The sequence below is a fragment of the Chlorocebus sabaeus genome, chromosome 9 (assembly GCF_047675955.1).
Source record: "Chlorocebus sabaeus isolate Y175 chromosome 9, mChlSab1.0.hap1, whole genome shotgun sequence".
Taxonomy (NCBI): domain Eukaryota; kingdom Metazoa; phylum Chordata; class Mammalia; order Primates; family Cercopithecidae; genus Chlorocebus; species Chlorocebus sabaeus.
The window spans coordinates 127,584,676-127,603,250 of record NC_132912.1 but is presented as its reverse complement, the minus strand read 5'-3'; the positions used below and the strand labels follow the sequence as shown (position 1 = coordinate 127,603,250).

The following is an 18,575-nucleotide window of genomic DNA, read 5'->3' as shown; positions in this document are numbered from 1 at the left end:
TTCAGGTGTTTGGCACAAATGTATTTACCCCTAAGAGCATATGAAGCAAGAATTCTAAAGCTTTTTCACAGATTCCTTGCTCATACGTGGGAGAGGTTTTTTTTTGTTTTGTTTTGTTTTTTAATCCATAACTAATTAACCCATGTTAGTGATGTAGAAACGAGTATAATTAAATGTGCTGTTGTCAGGTGTGTGTTCCCCACTCTGAGACTGGCTTCAACAAAGGGCTTTCTAGTTGTTTTTTACATGAAGGATAAAAAAAAAACTAGCCTCCATTCACTTCTCTTGCCCCCTCCAGTGGGAGGGAGGAACTGCTGAAGGAACAGGAAGGTACACTGTAGTTAAATTTAGCCCAACAGCAGCTTTCAGCATGTGAATAAAACAACTTTTGGCAAATTGTTAGGAGAGCAAAAAATCCAACCTAGAAACACCTGTCCCCATCGAGAGGGTGAGCAGCCCCTTGGAGAACTCATCCCAGGAGGGTTTGCAAATGTCATTGGTACATGGGGCAGCTGTGTGACCATTTGAGGGAGGAGACTGTGGCTGAGTTAGTACCCTGGGTGTGTTCCACCAGAAGGGGCAAGAGTAGGAACCCTGATTCCTGGTCTCCAAATGCAGTTGTGTGGGGTACCAGTGGGGTTGGCGGGGAGCGCGTCCGTAATACCAGCTAGATATGAACATAGTGCCTCCTCAGGACTGGTGGGGTGCACCTACCCAGGTGGCCCATGGTATGTGCCTCTTGCCCCTTTGCCAGGGCCAAGGTAGGGGAAACCAGCCTTGAGAGAATCTAGGGCCCTGACTGAGTTCTGTAAATACTAGGATTTGTCACTATTGTAGAGCTTTTTTTTTTTTTTTTTTTTTTTTTATTAGACAGTCTTGCTCTGTCACCCAGGCTAGAGTGCAGTGGAGCAATCTCAGCTCACTGCAACCTCAGCCTCCCGAGTAGCTGAGACCACAGGTGCTCACTACCGCACCCGGTTGATTTTTGTATTAGTAGAGATGGGATTTCTCCCTGTTGGCCAGGCTGGTCTCAAACTCTTAACCTCAGGTGATTCCCCTGCCTCAGCCTCCCAAAGTGTTGGGATTACAGGCGTGAGCCACCGCACCTGGCCTATTGTGGAGCATTTGACAAGGATGATCCCCCATCTGAAATTCCAGGAAAACTCTGGACATTCTTCCTCTGACAGGCGCAGAGAGGTTCACCCCCTACCCTGAGTCCTGCAGCAGGATGTGGCCCATGCCATGATGATCCCCAGGCACAGTGCTTTACCACAGCAAGGGGAAGTCAACAATGGTATACACTTGGGGAGGAGTCACCAGTCCGAGCTGGAAGCCAAGGTCTGTGTCAGCAAGAGGAAACAGGACAAAGTGGCTGGGCTCTGGAGCAAGAGTCATGACAGGCTCGAGCAGGAGTCATGACAGGCTCTGGAGCAGGAGTCATGATGGGCTCTGAGGCTCGCTTCCCATGGGTAACGTTGGGGTGATGGTGCCCACCCCACCTGCCCCCAGGGCTCTGAGAACTGCTTCACACCAGAGCTGTGTGCACGGCAAGCTCAGGGCCCCCAGCTGGCTCCACGCGCACCTGCTGGTGCTTGCCTGGCTCCAGCTGCTGCCCTCAAGACCACACCTGCATCCGAGCTGCTCTGACTGCAGGGCCAAACTCCTTCTCCTGGATCATGCTGCTGCCTGGGAGAGTTCAGGGAATTAATTCTCCCAGTGAAGAGCGAACACCATTCTTCTGTGTGATTAAATGGAATGTAAAATGTTCTTTGGACCTAAGAGGATTTAAGCTAGCTCTTAGGAACGGCTGTAACACACATAACGGTAAAGTTTTAATAAATGGAAAAGTAAATGTAGGAAAAGGTGAGGGAGGGTGGTGGGGCCAGAATACAGCGTCCCCTGCAGTCCTGTACACAAGGATAGATGGGAATTCTGCTCTGAGCTTCCTAGCAACCAAAGAAAGAGGAAAACTGATCACGTAGAAGAATCACACTGTGTAAGATGGTACCGATGAACCCGTTGCTCAGAAGCAGAGGTGAGTTTCTCCTGCCTTTATTGCCTCTCCAAAGCAGCGGCATCAGCGCTAGTTTGCATTACCTCCCTGCTCCTCAGCACTTCCTCCGCTGCCCGTCGACAGCCTCCTGCGTGTCACCTTCGAATTTCACCAGGGCCTCATCCTAGTTGAAGCTGTTAAGCTCTTCTTGCACTTGGCTGGTGCAGTCAGCTGTTCTTTGGCACTGACTTCCCTCGGGGTTCCCACCTCCTCTTCTGACCCAGCCTCATTAAGGGATTGCATTCAGGGATTTTTCGTGGTGGAAGGAAGCTCTGCCTGTGGAGCTGAATGTTGGCACCAACCACCCAGCGCAGGCCAGTCCTGAGCACTTCCATCCACAGTGCTTAGAGCTGACCTCTGACCTCTCAACCCAACACATTTCCCCACTGGGGGTTTGCCTATTAGATGCTTTTTATATGAAGGAATAAATATGCCTTTGTGATGGGTTCTAGTGTTTTCCTGTAAACTGGGCTCTGAGCCTAGGATGCTGTAGAAGTTATTAGATTTTAAGAAAAAGAGAAGAAAGAAGAATGGAGGCGGCGTCCAGCCAGCTGTTGTGCTGAGAATGTTCACTTCCTGGCTGTGAGCTGGGCCTGGGCACAGCGCTCTTGGCCCCTGGCCTGCCGGACAGCAGTCCTTGCTGATCTCTTTCCTCTTGGGTTTTAGGACCACTCGCAAAACAAGAGTGTGCTGTGAGCGTGAGGCTTCTCCCTCTCCTGTCTCAGCCTTGGCTGCCATAGCTAAGGAGGAGGGTGTTATTTTGCTTTTGTGGACATTCAGCCTGAGAAATATAGTGAGAAAATTAAGACTGGCACTGCCAGGCTACGGGCTACTCAGGGTCCTTTTGCCAGAGGACGTGTTGTTCATTTCTCTGGGGCACTGGTGGAATTGGTCCATCTGATTCCAAGGGAGAAGCCGTCGGCCAGGGCAGCCATCCAGAGGTCTCCTGGTCCCGGCACTCACGGCCAGCTGTCCCCTCGGGCAGGACTTGATGGTGACCCCTGGAACTTGGCGGTGGCGCTCGGCTTGCTGTGGGTTTATGGAACATCCAAGGCATTTGCCCTCCTGGTTGCTGCTACTTCCTATACCTTGGAGGGAAAGTCCCTTGGGGCACTGGGAAGGGCGGGCGCGGCCTCATGGCCTTCCTCAGCCTGATCGGGACCCGATCTTGCTGCACTCTGACCGTCCACTTCCCCCTGTCACCCCGGGTGGTGCTTAGAGCCCTTTTGTGAGGTGCAGGGACCCTGGTACCCAGCGCATAGTAGACGCTGTCAAACTTCCACACAGTGAGAAGTTAGGCTGGGCTATCCTGTGCCATCTCTGGGTTGCCTGTGGCCTTTTTAGATTTCTGCAGAATCTCACCCAGCCTCGTGTGTACCCACACTGGACACGCCACCAGCCCAGCACCCAGCCTCGAGTGCGGCCAGTGAGGGAGCGTGCAGCAGCTGGCCTCTCAGCTAGATTCCTCTGGCAACCATGCGTTCTTTTCTCATCTCTATTTTCTCTAATTTTTCTCAAACATCCCCTTCTGTTGTTGTCAGGGGCACATTTTTAGAACTTGAGAACTGTTCACCCAACACCTCCACCAGCAGTACCCACGCAGCGGGCGGGCAAGGCGCCTTCTTGGAAGTGCTTTGGGGACCCTGGGAGCCCGGCTGTGGCCCCAGCAGGGCAGGGGAGGATGGCCAGGCCACACCAGGGACCGCACAGCAAAGGCTCCATTTTGAGAACAGACGTTGCATTTCCTGCTTGTGGCCTGTGGGGTTGCCACTGATTTTTGCCTTGATATGAAAACCAGCAATGCTTCTTTTCCATCTGGGCCATGGCTCTTCTGGGGACAATGCAGGACTCGAAGAGAAGCCAATGGCCCTTGCTTGGGCAGGGATGAGTAGTTTTTTCTTTTGTGTTGGTCACTTCCTGGCAAGCAGGGTGTCTTACCTCGCTGGCTGGTTGTCTAGCACCATGAATCCGCTGCCTGGGAAGTGAGTCTCCGAACAATCACAGCGGGATTGACCACGGAGGTTTCCCCCTCACTGCTCTATGAAGCTCCCTCAGGCTCTGGTCACTCAGATTGTCTGTCGAGGGATGTGGAGCACATTTTTTTTCTCTACCCAAGGAAACAGATATATGGTAGCTGGTAAACGCCCCCCACGCCGCAGAGTATCTTCTAGGAAACTGCCTGGTATGGGGAGCTTGGGTTGACGAACGCTCACTTTTCTTGGTTTTTATTCTCTTGGGGGTGAGACCTGATGATTGGCCCTTCTCTCCAGTTACTACTGAAAAGGCCAGAAGGGTGTCCCTACCCGCCAAAGCGGCTGCTGGTGGCTCAGAGAGAGAGCCTGGATTCTGAGCAGCCATGGTCACTGGTCTTAGGCACCACGACTCAGAACTGGGTGAAACTCAGCTCCCCAAGCTCATTCTTCCCAAGACTTTAGGGGAAGGTCTTCCTTCCAAGTCAGTGCTTTCTGGAGGCCTGGTGTTCCCGTCTCGGCAAGCCCTGCCTGGCCAGAGGCCCACGGGGTCAGGCATCTGAGGCACAGAGCGTTTGGGCCACTTGCCAGGGAGGCCCCCCGAGAGGTTGCTTCCTGTAAGGAAGGTCAACCTCGTGTGCATTGAATCTCGCATTAACCCTCTTAGAGGCCGGTGTTAAGGGCCAAGCTGACATAGATCCATTTCTTGGATCAGGTGTTTGTTTTTTCAATTAATTTTTTAGAGCGGAGTCTCACTCTGTCAACCAGGCTGGAGTGCAGTCACACACTCATAGCTCACTGCAGCCTTGAACTCCTGGGCTCAAGGGATCCTCCTGCCTCAGCCTCCCAAGTAGCTGGGACTACAGGCGTGTGGCACCACGCCCAGTAAATTTTGTAGAGATGGGATTTCACTATGTTGTCCAGGTTAGGACAAGGTTTCTTATCACCAGGGCCATGAATGCCTGCTGGGGCAGTAGGACATTGTGAGAAGGACCATGTGTCCCTGCATCCAGCTTGGGGAGTGGGGCCACCACACACAAGTTGCTATCCTGTGGCATCTCGGACTTGCTTGGATGCGTCCTTCTGTTCTCCGCGGTTCTGATGACAGTTACCACAATGATGCCTCTTTTAGGCTGCAAGATCCAGAGAGACACCCGGGGGGAAACAGCGCATGCCTCGTGTGAAGAGCCGCAGCCCTTGGTTCTTGATTTTGTGTGCCTGGTTGATAGATCGAACAATCACATTCCCGCAGTAAAAGAGAGAACTTTAAGATCTACCTCAGCCTGCCAAGGCAAGATCACCTATCTGTTTCCGAGGGCCAGGCCTGATGATGTCTGTCTATCCGGTGTCCAGAGCTTGTTGAGTTGAACCAATCCAACAGGTGGTTTGCAGTGCGGTGGGCGCTGGGGTAGCATGCTTGGTCTCTGGTGTCAGGCCTGAGTTTGAGTCCTGACTCCATCCCTTACTCGCTGTGTGACCCTGGGCAAGTTCTGCCCACCTCTCAGTCTCCATTACCTGCTGGGGAAATGGCAGTGTCTATGGCACAGGGTTGTCTGCAGGGTGCAACAGAAGTGACCGTGACCATCTTTCTAAATGGGACAGGCTCTATTCCATGGTCATGATGCCCAGCGTATGGTATAAAGAGCTGACTGTTTACCATCCCTTTATTACCTGAAACTCGGCTCCTCGTGTGTTTGCCTTCTTGGGTGCATAGGCGATTTTATTGCTGCAATAAAGTATTGAAAACCAATTGAGGAAAAGAGGCTGACGGCAGTGGGCCAGGCACCAGACTCCAGACTTGTATTTTACAGCTTCAGGCATTTCCAGGTATTTCCCCAGCTTCCAGGCACATCCTGGGAAAGTCTGGTGTGTGTCTAACTGCTGTGGCACAGAATGCACCTGCCCACACGGGGTATGTGAAGTGGGGGTGTCCCAGGCGGCCCCTTGGCTACAGGCAGCCGATTTTCATTACAGGTGAGACGGAGCAGACTCGGTAGTCTTTCCAACAGGCTCCAGACCACCTCACAACTCGGAGCTTGGGCCTTGAATTGAGAATCTCATCGTTCAAGAGCAGTGGGCTGGAACCACATGCTGGCAGCTTCCACCCTCGGGACAGAAGGCCCATCGCTGACCTCACAGCCCTCGTCATAGTCATAGCATTCTTTGCTGCTGGCCAGCAGCTTGGAGAGGCGAGGTGGGCAGCTCCCAGGCGGGAGTGAGTTAGGTGGACCAGCCAGTCCTGGCTTTGATGAGTGAGTTCACCAGAGTGAACAGATAGTCACGTGGGAGCCCCTTTTTGTCCTTGGAAGGTTTGCGCTTCTTAAAATTTAGTCTTTTGGCCGGGCGCGGTGGCTTGTGCCTATAATCCCAGCACTTTGGGAGGCTGAGGCATGCGGACCACCTGAGTTCAGGAGTTTGAGACCTACCTGGCCAACATGGTGAAACCCTGTCTGGGAGGCTGAGGCAGGAGAATCACTTGAGCCCAGGAGGCGGAGGTTGCAGTGAGCCGAGATCGTGCCACTGCACTCCAGCCTGGGCAATAGAGTGAGACTCCATCTCAAAGGAAAAAAAACAATTTAGTCTTTGGCAATGCCCTGAGGCTCATCTCTTCCACAGAGGCTTGGAGGAGCAGCCACATGAGCGGGGTGTGCAGAGGCACAGGCAGGTGGGGGGTCTGACCCAAGGGCACATCTGACCTTGGCGTGCCAGCAGGAAGAGAACAAGTAGTCCTGGAAGATTCCACCGGAACTGTTTATTGGAAAGGGGACTCAGATGATGTGTGTTCCCCTCCAGAGTGGTGGCTGAGAGTGTCCCCATCCTGTGCATAAGATACTGACTGCCCGTCCCTGCAGGGACCGTCCCCATGTTGGGAAGCAGGAGGGTATGTTGCAGAACCTCGCCCAGTGGGAAGCCAGAATCCTCCCTCCTTGCTCCTCCGGCTTGGCTGTTGCTCCGGCTTCTATCCCCACATCCTGTCCTCCCTCCTGGAGCCCAAGGACCACCCATGTGAGGCTGGGACACTGGGGAAATCTCGCACACGTAGCGCGTCTCACCAAAAATAGAAGCAGAGCCTCACGTCCTTGGCTGCTTCGCTGTGGGAATGCCTTCTAAGGCACCGTTTTTGGTGATGTCCCTTTACGGATCTTTCAGGCCCAGTGAGTCAGCAGTGTCTGCATTCACACGGGCTGGGTGGGGTTGTTGAATCTGCCCCGGATGGATGGCACCTGCTTCCTCAGGGCAAAAATTCACCCCAGAACATGGGCTGCTCCCAGGGATAGGTGAAGGTGACGGAGCCCGAACACTCAACACCACAGTCAGCCAACGGGACAGTGTCTGGGCTTCCAAAAAGCTACCAGTGCCTAAAAACACTTTCAAGTACCTAACACCACTCTTGGTTTTTTTATTTTAAGCTGTGTTACAAAACGAGAAAATACCTGTCACTTTCCTGTGTTCAGGGCCCCGTGCTCCTCTGTTGAGCATGGCGCGGACGCTGCAGGGTGCGGGCTGCAGCTTCCCCGGGGGCGCTGAGGAACCTGTTGAAGTGACTGCACGTGCTTGTCTTTCTAGGGTTGTAGACGAGCTTTGTTTTCAGGGGGTTTGTATTTTGTGTTTTTTTCTGAACTTGATAGTGTGGTTCTAGACATCTCTTTCCAACCGTGGAAGATACTACACATACTCCTGGTTATTAACATGATCACCCAGAAAGCTTTTGGGGGCCAGAGAACATGGCCCAGGCTCTGGGGAGCAGCAGACTGCACCTGACTGGCTGGATAAAGACAGGGGTACCTGGAGCCTCCTGCCTCGCCAGCTCTGTGTCCAGCTGTCACCTGAGCTACAAGGGAGATTACCTGGGAGCCTCTCACATGTCACGTTGTGACTCATTCAGATACATGTTTTATTTAAGAAGCAAATCTATTTATCAAGGTGTTCCTGTGGCCATTTATTCACCAAACCTCCAGCTGACTTCGCAGAGAATGCCAAACTCAGAAGCCGAGGAGGAGTTTAAAGCTAGGTTCCCCACGGGGCACCTCCAGCCTTCTGGGGAGCCCACTTGCTGTAGGGCACCCTAAACAGCACGGCCCCTGGGTGCTCAGAGGCCCTGGTGAAGCTGGATTTCCCAACACTCAGTCTTTTCCTCCTTACAGAAAGGCGGGGGGAACTTAAGGGATAATTCACATGAACCCTTTGCCATAAACCCTTTTAAATTGTTCGCAAGTAAGAGCCCAACTTTGGAAGACTAAGATCTTGGTGTTCTCAGTGTGAGGAGTGCGCTGGCTGAATATGCAGCAGATTGTGAGCTTTTTCCTACCCGGTTGTACCTCACTGGAGAAAATATGGATAATCCCTATAGCTGCTAAGGATGTACACAGTGACGGCACAGCCATCACCAGTTTCTAACTTTAGAAGGTGTACTTCATTCTTTAAATTCCCCGGCACTCACTTTATACCTCGCTGCTCTCTCATTCTCTCCACACTCTGTCTTCCAGTGCCTGGTTCAGGCTAGTCCTTGTCCAAGGTTGAGTTAAATCATTTTCAGCTGGGCCAGGTCTTCAGCAGCTTGATGTGTGTGATGCCACTCCAGGGCTGAGGTCCTGGCTTCAGAAAGAATGTGGGGATCGATTAGTGATGTCTGCCATGAATGCAGAAAGAGAGATAAGTGTTGCGTATTTGCATTGCATGGTGGGAGGAGGTGTGTGCACATGAGCCGGGCAATCTGTTGGGGGTGTCAGGTGACACTTAAAACTTGAAGATTGGGTTCTCCTTTCTAGGGGAGCACATACTACCTATACATGACTGACACTGTAAAATGAAATCGCAGCCTCTGGGAAGCTGGGCAAGGAAGTGGACGCAGCACTGGGACAGCTTCCCAGAAACAACGCAGAGAGAAAGCCCATTGCCAAATGAAAAAGCAGATAACAACGTAGAAACAAAGCTGAGATTTCCAATAGCAGTTGCTTTCTTTTTTTTTCTTTTTTTTTAACCTTAAAATAGTGCCACTCTTAGCAACACAGATTTTCTTCCAAATCATGCCTTGAAGCTGCTCCTGGAGCCACCGGCTCATCAGCAACCTGCTCCTGTGGTCCTTCTTGTGAAAGGCAGAGGGGAGATGCCTGTTTCCCACAGTCTTCTCTGCAGCTGCCGTGGGGGCGGGCACCTTCCCGGCTGCTGGGGGCACAAGGAGGGGGAGTCACCGTGGCTTGCTCACATTCCAGATCAGCCAACTGCAGAACATTTGTTGTTGTTTAGATCCCACGTCTGACGGTTTAGAACAGCTTTTATAACGTGGTTAAACATGTTTACAAAGCAAGGGAGCCATCTCTTACCTTGACAACACGAGGCTCCCACAGACCGCCTTCCCCTACTCAGAGCTCCACGGCCCTGTGTGCTGGGCTGGCCTGTAGACCCATTGAGGCACCTGTGTTTACAAGTTTAATGCCAAGTGTCTGAGAGGCACTTGTGTATGTCCCAGCATCAGTATCTGGCCCCCAACTTGGCCCTGTCACAATTTTCAGTTTAATATTGTAGAAACCCAAGCCTCTGAAATAATACGCTTAGCAGACCTTAGTTCTGATTCTGTGTCTGGCTTTCTGGAAATCAGGTCTGCTGAGCTTAGCCAGTGAGGATCAGGTCATGCTGGATTGCAGAAAGCGGCCATTTAGTTGGGGAAGAGGCTGCATTTAAGAGGAAGCTTTTCTGAGGGTGGTGGGATTGGTGGGATATTACGTGAGGCTTCCTTGGAGGCAGGCGGGGCCTCAGGTGCAGCTCTGTTGGGTCCCTCCGTGTCCCACCCCGGCCTCTGGAGTTTGTGTGGTTTTGTCTCCTCTTTCTACCTGGATCATTGTGCACGAGGCTGGGAGCCACACCGGCTGCTAGGCTCGCCTGCCTCCCAGGCCACCTGCAGGTCATAGGGGCTGATGAAGCCTTGAATGGCTTGGCTGTGTTTGAAATGTTTGTTCCTCGGTGCCGTAAAGAAATAGCACTTGAACATAAATGTAATTGATTTAGTAAGGCCATTTTCACTTCCTGCAGAAAGGGTACAGTTGCCAGCAATTTTGCCACGAGAGTACACCGAACAAAGGAGGCAGGGTCATTTGTGACCTGACGCGTCTACCCTATGGCTGTGTCCGGTTTCCATTGGCTGGAACGGGACCTCACATGCTGTATTTGTCCTGATTGGCTAGCAACTTAGAACTTTTTAAAAGAGGCAAAGGTAGAGGGGAACAAAGGAAGGAGGAAGTAATTTGTGGAATGTTGAGAAAGGTAAAAAAAAAAAAAACTTTTAAATAAGGAAGAGAAACAGGCTATGACCTAATGCTTGCTTGGACCGGTATAAGCATGCCAGGGCAAATATTTAGGCTAAATTGTGGGAGCTAAGAACACAAAGTACATTGATTTCCTTACCACGGCTAGCAGATATTTGAGAATGTTAGCACAGGTCTTTGAATACATTTTGCCTCTAAGAGAAGTTACTATTTATTCCTCCTAATTAGACGGGGAGGAAAGTCTTTGAAGAGGAACCTTCTTTACTTTTTACAGCTGGGAGCTGCTTGCAGCACTCTGAATGACGCCTTCTGTCGCGATCTTTGGAAGGCCTGCCTGGATCTCCCGTCTGTGGAAGGATCCAGGTACTTCTTACGGTATCTGTGTTAGGGCAGCTGGTGACAGCACCTGGCAGATTCCAGCAACTACCTTCATTCCACAGAGGCTCCCTCCTGCAAGGCCACTGCTGTGACTCTGAGCAGTGGTTCTTCTCATGAATGTGACGGCTTCTGTCAGCCCTAAGACTGCAACCTGCAGGGGTTTCATGGGGCAACCCTGGGGTATGTGGCCAACGTCTGTCCTTGGGCAGCCGCAGCCCTTGTCAGGAACGGGAACTGCCACCCTGAGCTCCCACCAGTCTGGCACTGGTGTCTTGAGACTGCTACGGTGTCAGGAAACTTCCATAAAATCTAGTGAGTTGTAAAAAAGAGGCCAGAGCCGGCCAGGCACAGTGGCTCATTGTCTGTAATCCCAGCATTTTGGGAGACCGAGGCGGATGGATCACCTGAGGTCAGGGGTTTGAAGCCAGCCTGGCCAACATGGTGAAACCCTGTCTCTACTAAAAATACAAAATTACCCAGGCACGGTGGCACGTGCCTGTAGTCTCAGCTACTTGGGAGGCTAAGGTAGGAGAATCACTTGAACCTGGGAGGCGGAGGTTGCAGTGAGCGGAGATCGTGCCACTGCACTCCAGCCTGGGCAACAAGAGTGAAACTCTCAAAAAAAGGAAAAGAAAAAAAAAAAAAAAAAGGCCAGAACCATCCTTTGCCTCCTATGTCAGAAATGATCATTGCAGCTGCTTTGCTTTGGGTGGAAGCCTAAAATCCTGAAAGCAACAAAACCTTTCCCTTGGGGTAGTTTGTCTTGAGCTTCAAGCAACAGAAACCCATTTAGATCATTTTTAAATAATGAGAATTTCTGTTGAAAGGATGTCGGCTTAGCTCACACAATGTCTAGAAAGACTGGAAAATGGGTCTCAGAAACACTGCAGACAGCTTTCTGTGGCAGGATCAGCCCTCCTCCTTGGTGACTGCTCAGGAGAACATCCCATTTGCCTTGCATGGTACTGAGCCAGGAGGTCAGCTCCAGGCCTGTCCGCCTGTATCCGAGAAAGCAGCAGCTCCCTACAATGAAATGCAGTGTTTTCCAGCTCTGAATCCTCCCGGCATCCTCCCTGAGATCTCCCTGACTTAGGATCTGTGAGATCTGCGGATTTGGATTTTCCCAGGTGTCTGGTTACTGTTCACAAAACTCCAGCAACTTGGCCTGGTGTTGCCTTTGTTTTTGACTGAGCATCTCTCATTTCACAATTATTTATTGCAGCTGCACCTCTAAGCAATCCCAGGCCCAGGGATGGGCGTCGGTACTGGCCTCGAGCTGGTGCACAGCGCATCCCGGATGGAGGGGCGGGGCCGCACTGGTGCACACGCAAGCCCGAAACCAGATAGTAATTGATACCAGGGGAGCCGGTAGAGCTTTGTGCTCTACACAGTTAATGTGGGCAGGCTGTCAACAGGAAGGCACTGATGTCGTTTCCCTGATGTGTCCAGTTGCAGCTGGAATTGTCCTGAAATGGACAAGGCAGGTTTACTGGTGGGAGATGGTAGAAGGGAAGAATAGCACATAGAGGGCACCAGGGCCCTGTGAGCCTTGTCCCCAAGTGTTTCCTCATACCTCGTGGTTGCGCACCATGGTACGGGGCCACCCTGAGCTCTGATTCCTGGGCTGTGAAGTGGGAGGAACAGCAGCGCTGTAGGACTCCTGTCAGCCTTGTGGTCTGTCTGCATGGAAAAGGCCTTCAGCTGGGCAGAGCAACTGGAAGCCTTGGCTTTTTATCATAAAGCCCGGTTCTCAGGAAGCCCTCGTTACATACTGTGCCTTGGGCTTTCTCCTCGCAAATTCCCAATCCTCCCACCCCACTGGGCCTGGGGACCCCACATCCCTGAAAGGGTCATGTTCCATCTTCATGTATATGAATCTTACTCTATATGTCAGTTACATCCTAATATGTTAAAAACTTGCTCAAATTGTCAGAAGCCTGAAACAGGTGTCAGGAATCCTGTGTGAGGTAAGATGGGGGATCTGTTTGCACCTTCATCTCTCCATATGAGATATTCCATATGAGATCTTCCAGGAACCTCTGCCCCAGGCTCCGGCAAGGCAAGCCTGTAGGGGCAGCGACTGCCCTGCAGGGGCTTGAATTTAAGTCCAAATTCTCTGGTGTGTAGGTGGACAGTTTCCTTCTGGGACTGAAGGAGCACATGGGAGATGGTGCTTTCCTTTCTAGAGCAACCCTTGGTACTGTCCCAGCTAAGCGCTCACGTTCAGGGCTGGGCGTCTCCTGTGGCCTCCATATCCCTGCACCTCATGCAGGACATGCGAGCATCTCACCCACTCCCAACCCCCCACCTCCGGCCGTCGTGCCCTGCATCTTTTCCCAGCATGGGGACCCATTTGCTTTTCCCTTTTCCCACCTTGCCATGAAGGACCTCCTGCCAGGATTCGAGCCTCAGACCTTGGACAGGTCTCTTGGGCCATCCTCAGCCATGCTCTGCGTGCCCGGCCATCAGGGAGGGTAAAGGGTGGGTTTTACCAACGAGAAAGGCAACGCATGTCGGGGAGGGAGCCGATCGCTAGGCAACCTGGAGTTTGTTACCCTGGTAACGGATCCATGCACTGATGATGCTGTGGATGGACATCTTGTGACAATGGCCTCTCAGGCTCCCCAGACGCATCGGCGGCTCTAGATTCCCACCTTGCACCCAGCCTGGTTTTCCTGTGTGGCTCCTGTTTAGTGAACAGCTTGGATTTCTTATAATCAGGCACTGTCTCCAGTAACCATCCTGCCAGCACCCCTGAAAGTGAAGTTGGGGTGTTCCTCACCCTGCAGGGACGATAGCCTGGGGCATGAGGCCAGGACTGCCGGGCCCCACAGGATTGTGCCCTCAGACCTCAAGTAGGGGGCCGGAAGAGTCTACTGAAAGAGAGAGAATCTTTTGGAATTTGGCAGTTGCACCATTTTCTTAGCAGCAGAGAGGCGCCCAGGTGGGAACCATGTGTGTCGGGTTCCTCGTCGGGTGACGGTGCTGTTGTGGACCTCGCGGATGAGCTGAGGGGGCGTCCAGCTTTCTGCTGCATACTTCCTGTCCACCCAGACGGGTCGTGGGCTGGCGAGGACATGGGGGCGTTGACCCTCATCCCTGACTTATTTCCCCCCTGCCCTGCCCTGTTTTCCTGGTGCAGATCCATGCGGACACCCCGCTTTGGGGACCTGGGCATTGGGGCAGCAGCAGGAGTGACCGGGTGCACGTGTGCCCTTGGTGTCTGAGTGTCGGGTGCGGCTGCCTCTCAGGGCTGAGAGGGACTACGATTTCTCCCAGCCAGGGGTGGCAGGAGAACTGCACACAGCTTGGGGGCCATGCAGGGCTGGCTGTGGCCCTGGCTCCCCCAGCCCATTCTTCTGAGGCTGGGACAAAAGCCTTTTTTGTACTTTGTGTTCAAAGAGATGATTGTCCCAAGGCCCAGTTGCGGGTGCCCTGGGCCGTCCCTCCTCAGCACCGTGTCTAGCCTTAACAGGACGTAGGCTCCAGTGGAGGAGGATTTTCTTCCTCGGCTCCTTACTGGAGTGTGTGGCTAACTGAATATGAGCCTTGGTGGTCCAGCAGGAGCCCCCCATGGCTGGGGTCCCGATCACCGTCCCCACTAAGTGGCCAGCTTGGGAACTACCAAGGGCCCTTGAGGAGGTTAGGGCTGGAAGGTGGCAGCCACACAGATGAAGCTGGCCTTTGTGGAAGACTCCTGCTTTTGTTTGTGGGAGCCTGAGCCTGCTGCCTTGTGGTCAAAGGCCAGCCATTCCGGGAATGTCGCACCTTCCTGGTTGGGTGACCCATGGTGGGTCACCAGGCTGGGCCCAGCCTGGAGCAACAGCCTGAACCATCCCGCCTCGGAGGGAGGGAGGGGACGGGGATGTAAGGCCACCATCAGGGTTGATCTGGACATCTGAAAGCTTGATGAGCCCCAGAGCTTTCATCTGAGGTTGAAGAGTTCTAATTTGACAAGAAAAGAGACATTGCCCCTTCCTGGCATCTCGGCAGATTGCACCTCTGGAACTCAGATGCCGTTCTCTTGTATCCAGGGTGTGGGTCGTGAAGATCTGAGGTTTGGGCAGATGGTCAGGAGGACCTACAAAATCCAAGGATGGATTTGAAGGGGGCAGTTTTTCTTGGAGAAAATACTGCTTCTCTGTCTCTGAGGTCTTCAGAGCCGGCTGGGTTTGCTGCACAGAAAAGCGAGAGAAAAGAGGCCCTGGGGCTCTCGCTGCGTCCTGGGAAGGCCCTGCAGGGTGTGTGCCCTGTATGTGCACGGGGCGCAGGCATGTGCATCTGTGGTGTGGCAGATGAGGGCCTTCCACCACTCTGCGGAACATCTAGATGCAGCCTTGCTGGTCCAGATGAAGTTGCTAGAGAACTTGGACTTGGACTAGTGGGAAGGACCACTGGGGCCCTTCCTGGGGTTGCCCCTGCCCCTCTGCCCTCACAGCTGTCCCTTCACCTTGTTGGCAGCACCAGGAAGTCTGTCAGGATTAATATGATGGCTCTGGCCTGTCTAGAGAGCTGCTTGCTGTGTGGTCCTTTGAGAAGTTTGCTCTCCTGAGCCCCCAGAGGCCTCCTGCCCTCAGGCATACCTTCCCTGCCCCAGACTCACCATTTCTTCCCACCTGGCGCAGGTGAGAGGGGCTGGAGGAGCCTGCCCAGGGCACTTGTTTGTGCAGGGCCTCTCCAGGAACGCCTTCCCCCCTGTCACGTTGTGCGAGGGCAGCTGGTGCCGGTGCGGCTGGGGAGGCACGCGGCGTGGGGGCCCATCTTGTGCTGGACTATCCTGTGCTGGCCTTGGGGCCCCATGGTCCTGAGGCTCTTGGGACTATGGTCTGCTGGCAGGGAAGCAGCCGTGTGCATCTCCAACCAGAGCCACAAGTGGATCGGAAGTGGGGATGGGGGCCCCTGTTCGTGACAGTGGCTCACCGGGAGGTGATGCGGGTGGAGGTGGGGCCCTCGCTGCTCCGCCGCCCTCACTTGCCCAAGCCCTGCCCACAGTGATGAGCCACCCACCCACTGTGCCCACCCCTTCCCTCCTTGCAGGTATCCGCCCCCAGATCATGAACGGCCCCCTGCACCCCCGCCCCCTGGTGGCGCTGCTGGACGGCCGCGACTGCACTGTGGAGATGCCCATCCTGAAGGACCTGGCCACTGTGGCCTTCTGTGACGCGCAGTCCACACAGGAAATCCACGAGAAGGTGGGCCCACCCTCCCCAGCATCCCCCCATTAGGTCGCCCCGAGTCACCGGCAGGCCCCAAAACCTCTGTTCCCTGCTTTCCTACTGAACTCCTCTGCCTCGGGTTCAAGGGCAACAGGGCCAGGAGACCAGGTCCAGTGGTACCGGTGGGCTGCCCGGGGTGGGGCTCCGACCCTGTGCTCTGTTCCCACGCAGGTTCTAAACGAAGCCGTGGGTGCCATGATGTACCACACCATCACCCTCACCAGGGAGGACCTGGAGAAGTTCAAGGCCCTGAGAGTGATCGTGCGGATAGGCAGTGGCTACGACAACGTGGACATCAAGGCTGCCGGCGAGCTCGGTGAGTGCGAGGCAGCGCTGGCTGCCTGGAGTTGTCCGAGCTCCGTGGGCCCTGCTTGGGTGGGCTCGGAGAAGCAGCTGGAACTGGGACCACGGAGCAGCCGCTTCTGGCTGTAGCAAGGTGGCTGCCTGCAGGCCGGGCTGTGGAGCACCTTGCCGGCCCTGCCTTCACATGGCGCAGGTAGGATTGTCCCTGCTGGCTCCTGCGTGGGTCTGCTGGGCTGTGATGATGCATCTCTGCCCTCGGGGCAGCACCGAGCTGCTGCTGGCTCCATCTGGAAACACCCAGTGCCACCTCCAGCGGGGAGAATGCGACTGGCCACGTGTCCCCTAAACCACGCTTGCTGGGTGCATCCCCTAAACTACCCCAGCTGGGTACACAGCTCCAGACCCCTGTCTACACAGGAACTGGGCCTCCCGCTCTGCGAGGGCAGCCCTAGCAGCATCGGACCCAGGTCGGCACCAAAGCAAGGTAGACCCCCTGCCCAACACAGCTGATGACAGAGGCTTCCAAAGACAAGCAGAGGCACAGGCGCGATCCCGGAGTTGGGGGCGTCAAAGCTGCTCATTGCACCCCCAGCCACAGGCGCTGGGGCCGTGTTGAGGGGCCTCTGCCCGGCACCCGGTGTGAGCCCGTGAGGGCTGAGTGCAGAGGCACGAGGAGCAGACCGCTGTCATCGAGCGGGAGAGGGCCGGGTGGCCGCTGTGCTTGCTCTGTTTGGAACATGCTACCCCTGCACTTTGGCGTGGGAGCTGTACTCTGCCGTAATTATGAGTGCTCAGGTGCCCCAAATTCATGAGGCTGCTAAGGGATACTTCAGAACCACTTGGAACCCAGGCACAGTGGTCCAGACAGCAGCCTGGCCTCGGAACAGCCCTTCCTGTGCTCCAGGAATAGCCTGAGCGCCATTTCCTCACCTCTGTCCCATCGGCTGAGGCCCCAGCGGGCCCTGATGCTTCCGGGACGGGCTGGGTGTCAGATCGTCTCTGAGCAGAGTACAACATACATCTGAATCCTGCCCTCGGGCACCGCCGGCCACGTTTTCAGGGAGGCCACCCCCATCGGCTCCAGCTTTCTCTCCACAACCCTAGCCTGGGGTCGGAATCTTAGCTGAGTCCCTCACTGCCATTCGGGGCAGCACCTGGGTACCAGAAGCACTGGGTGGGTCTTGGTGTCAGGAGCAGGGCTGGGGAGCCGGGCCGTGGTGGAGCTGCCCATGTACTCACAGGGGTCGGGACGCAGTGGGGTGGGGCTGGCCCATGGGCAAATCCCAGAGCAAAAGGCCAGGGAAGGAGAGAGGTCACTGAGATCCAGACCCCTTAGGGTCCTGGAAGTAGCAGCTTCACACATCCACCCTTCACCATCCCCACGCCCCTCGCTTGCTACCAGCCATGGCTTCCTTCCGAGCCGCTCCATTGGAACAAAGACACTCCGGAAGATGTGAGTCTTCAAAAGCGTGTTTAATATAAACTAAAATTTTCCATCTTTCCCTGGCACAAACAAGGATATTTTTGTTTGAAAACAAATGTCCTTTGTGCTCTTGGTAGAGCTGAAATCCCAAGTTTGAACAGCAGAGAAGAATACAGCTTCATGTGCCAGGGGCTCTCAAATCCTTGTCCCCACACACCTCTTGCTTCTTCAGCACGTCTGCCCCTCACGTCCCAGCTCCCAGGCCCACGTGGGTGCTGACCCTCACCTTCCTCAGCTGGACCAGCAGCTGCTTTCCAGGGAGAGAGGGTAGGTCCTTGCCTGTGGAACTTCCTATTTCTCCATTTCTAGAAGGGCCCCACACAGGCAGTGGGGCTAGAAAGGCACCAGGGCCTCAATGACGGGGGGCCCAGGAGGGCCGAGATGGGAGGTTGTGTTCTCTGAGTTCTGAGACCCACAGAAGACGACCAGGACCAGGGACTGTGGTTTTGGAAAATGTTGAAGGGCTGTGAGTGGTGGATTTTCATTCATCCTGGTCCCATCTGATAAGGTCGCTTGGAAGACATCTGTGGGGCCCTTTTGAAGGGCACTTTTCAAATGTAGACTCTGGAGGCAGAAAATGAGCCTCCGTCCAGATGTCCTTTGTCTCTGAAGGCATTGCCCACATCATGCGGTCAGCGGGCCTTTTGTGCTGAGGGCTGGGAGCGGCAGGTGGCTGCAGGCAGGCCCTCCTCCTGATGTGAAAGGGGGTCCCTGGCAGGCCCAGAAAACAGGGCCCTCCACGTTGGACGAGGCAGCACACTGGGCCTTTGGTGAAGCATTCCGGGATCGCAAGGTTCTGAGCCATCAGCTCTGGAATGACGGGCGAGAGTCAGCGCTTGAGGAAGCTGCTCACCTGCACTTCTTCCCACGAGCCAGGAAGACACGGAAGACACACGAGGGGAAGACCTC

At 54.3% G+C, this 18,575-nt stretch overlaps 1 protein-coding gene across 9 annotated transcripts in view; it reads left to right on the top strand.

Moving 5' to 3' along the window:
• The window catches only part of CTBP2 (C-terminal binding protein 2), a 171,411-nt gene that overhangs the window by 140,915 nt on the left and 11,921 nt on the right, over window positions 1-18,575 (top strand). For all 9 annotated transcript variants that reach the window (XM_007964355.3, XM_073019446.1, XM_073019447.1 and 6 more), the window contains 2 exons: window positions 15,702-15,856; window positions 16,052-16,196. In XM_007964355.3, coding sequence (XP_007962546.1) covers window positions 15,702-15,856; window positions 16,052-16,196 — 300 coding nt within the window. The remainder of the gene's footprint in view (window positions 1-15,701; window positions 15,857-16,051; window positions 16,197-18,575) is intronic.